This window comes from Symphodus melops (assembly GCF_947650265.1).
Source record: "Symphodus melops genome assembly, contig: scaffold_387, whole genome shotgun sequence".
Taxonomy (NCBI): Eukaryota; Metazoa; Chordata; class Actinopteri; order Labriformes; family Labridae; genus Symphodus; species Symphodus melops.
In genome coordinates this window covers 12501-15000 of record NW_027636450.1, presented here as the reverse complement: position 1 = coordinate 15000, position 2500 = coordinate 12501, and the positions used below count along the sequence as shown (strand labels likewise).

General features: G+C 49.0%; 1 protein-coding gene across 6 annotated transcripts in view; it reads right to left on the bottom strand.

Annotated features, from left to right (window-relative positions):
• Positions 1 to 2500, bottom strand: part of LOC306819504 (voltage-gated potassium channel subunit beta-3-like) — an 18175-nt gene that overhangs the window by 4861 nt on the left and 10814 nt on the right. For all 6 annotated transcript variants that reach the window (XM_079373313.1, XM_079373314.1, XM_079373312.1 and 3 more), the window contains 3 exons: positions 2467 to 2500; positions 1534 to 1578; positions 1403 to 1446 (listed from right to left, as the gene is read on the bottom strand). The exon at positions 2467 to 2500 is cut by the window's right edge and continues 11 nt beyond it. In XM_079373313.1, the coding sequence (XP_079229439.1) occupies positions 1403 to 1446; positions 1534 to 1578; positions 2467 to 2500 (123 nt within the window). The remainder of the gene's footprint in view (positions 1 to 1402; positions 1447 to 1533; positions 1579 to 2466) is intronic.

Below are 2500 nucleotides of genomic sequence, written 5' to 3'. Positions count from 1 at the left end.
CTGCAGCTGTAAAGTTGTTCATTTTAACATAGAGCTCTATGGGGACTCAATAAAGTTTGGTAAGGCTGTGTGTGATGACGTCATGGTGTCCTTGTGTGTTACCGTTGGTTTCTCTTCTGTTGTTCTTTATTGATTGGAGGGGAAGCAGCACTTTGAGCCGAGGACAGTAAAGTGTCTCCCATCATGCAGCAGAGAGTGAGCGGCTCTGTGACGTCGGTGAGCTGCAGATGTTTCACTCTCTGCTGCATCACGTTCACTCCGCCGTTTAAATTTAGCGTTTAGCATTTCACAGAATGATTTAAGTCAACAGAGCTGTTAGCAGCTTTCAGCAGGACGGATGATTGATGCTGCACGCTCATCTGTGTGTGTGTATGTGTGTGTGTGTGTTACTATGTGTGTGTGTGTGGTCGTGTAACAAAGTGTGAGTGTGTAAAACTCCTAATCCAGTATTGGTGTGACTGAGCCTCTTAAAGCCTCGACGACCTCCGACAACTGACAGAGGACACTGACCGACTCTCTGTCTGACTGAGTGTGTGTGTGTGTGTGTGTGTGTGTGTGTGTGTGTGTGTGTGTAATTAGTGTGTGGATCTTCACTCTCGCTCTAATCACTCCTCGCTCGCTGTGTTGAAGTGAGTGTGAAGATCTGAGGCTGCAGGATCAGAAACTCTAAATAAAGTCCACTACTCTTAGAAGTGTTTGATGGCTGCTTCCTGTTTCCTCCTCGGTGGGATTGTGACGTCCAATCAGGTTCAAAGACAAAATAACGTCAATCTGTGGACGCTCTGTGTTAGGTCTATCAGCCAATCACAGTCCTCTGTTACGACCCTTTCAGAGAGGACGCCGCTGTGAGCTGAGCGCTAAGCCAAAGTTCAAACATGTTCAGCTTCACGCCGCAGCGCTCCGTGACATCACCTCCAAGACGTCAAGGCGCTTGGCGCTTGACCAACGTGCCAGGAAGACGGGGCGCGGAACCTTCTAGAACGTTAAAAACCTGCTGAACCTCCAGAAGAAGCTTTCAACCAATCTCCATCAAACATGAGCAAGAATCTGGGATTTCCTGTTTCTTAGTTTTGTTCCTGTTAAGACTCAAGTCCAACCATAAAGCAGGCTGGCGTAGTTAGGGCGGGGCTTAGTAGGATTGACAGGCTGTTACCATGGCGACCTGTCGAGATGTCTTGTTCAACCCTCAACTTCGCTCAAAGACACCCTGAGGAGTCGGCTGTTTCTTCAGGGCCAGAAGTGACCATATTTGGTCAACAGGGTGGAGCTCCGCCCTCTTGTCCAAATATGGTCACAGCAGGAATACAACAAAAAACCTGATTAGTGACGTCATGGTTTGTGCTCGCATTTGTCACGTTAAGACGAAACAAGCTGGGAAGCTGACATGTTTGTTTTTGTTTACCTTCGATGATGTGTTTCCGTGACAACCCTCGCTCCGTCTCCGCCCTGCAAACACACACGTTCACACTTCAGCGCACACGCATGTCAACAACACATGGTCAGAGTACGCGTGGCGATTGGTTGAGCACTCACTGTCCGCCCCAGTAGATCTTTGTGGTGACCACGTAGCTCGACCTCCTGGTAGACGGGGAGAGAGAGAGAGAGAGAGAGTTATTTACAGCAGCAGTCGTGTGGCGGTGTCAGCATCAGTTACTGTGAGAGATGGAGGACGGCGGCGATGGAGAGAAGATTAAAAGGAGGGAAAAAGTGCTGAGTCACATCTTGCAGACTGTTATGATCCTCACGCTGCACACGGGGCTGCAAACTCTCAGCCAATGACGGGGTCCCGTTTGTGCCTCGTCACAACCCTCTGACTTAAACGTCTCTGTCGTGCTTTATTTAGAGAAACGGACTCTTGAAGATGTTTGTTTCTGTCACATGTTTAAATAAAGATCAGAGAGATTCAACAGCAGCAGACAAAACGTCTCCATAATGAAACGACAGAGCAGGACGCCAGTCGAAGAGACTCAGTGAAGGTACCTTCAGCCTACAGTTTGTGTTAGGGTCTCCCTTCAGAGGACATTCAAATGTCCCCTCTCGTGTCTCTGTGTCCTTCGCTCTGCTTCTTCACTGCTTCAGTGTCACTTTCAGTTGGTGTTGAAGGTTAACGCTTCACATCGTCCCTCTGTAACGTTTCTGTCTGTCTTCAGGTGTCCTTAAAGTGTCTCATGTCGACAGTTAAGTGTCTGTTTCAGGTCTTCATTGATGTCCAGGGTTAAATGTGTCTGTAGTGTCTGGGTCCAGTGGTCGCCATCTTTAAGCACCCCTGAGGTCGGAAAGCGGCGCTCCCCTTAAAGTCACATCTTAGCTTCAGGATCAGTTTAAAACAAGCAGCATCTGCTGGGTCGAAGTCCAGCTGAGGTAAACAAACACAGCGCCCCCATGTGGCCGTCATCGCCCTCGCTGCCTGCAGACTGACTCACACGGACCTGACAGGAACAACGAGAGACGCTGAACGCTCTTTACCTCCATCCTTTCTTCTTTAGGATGTTTCCCAGAG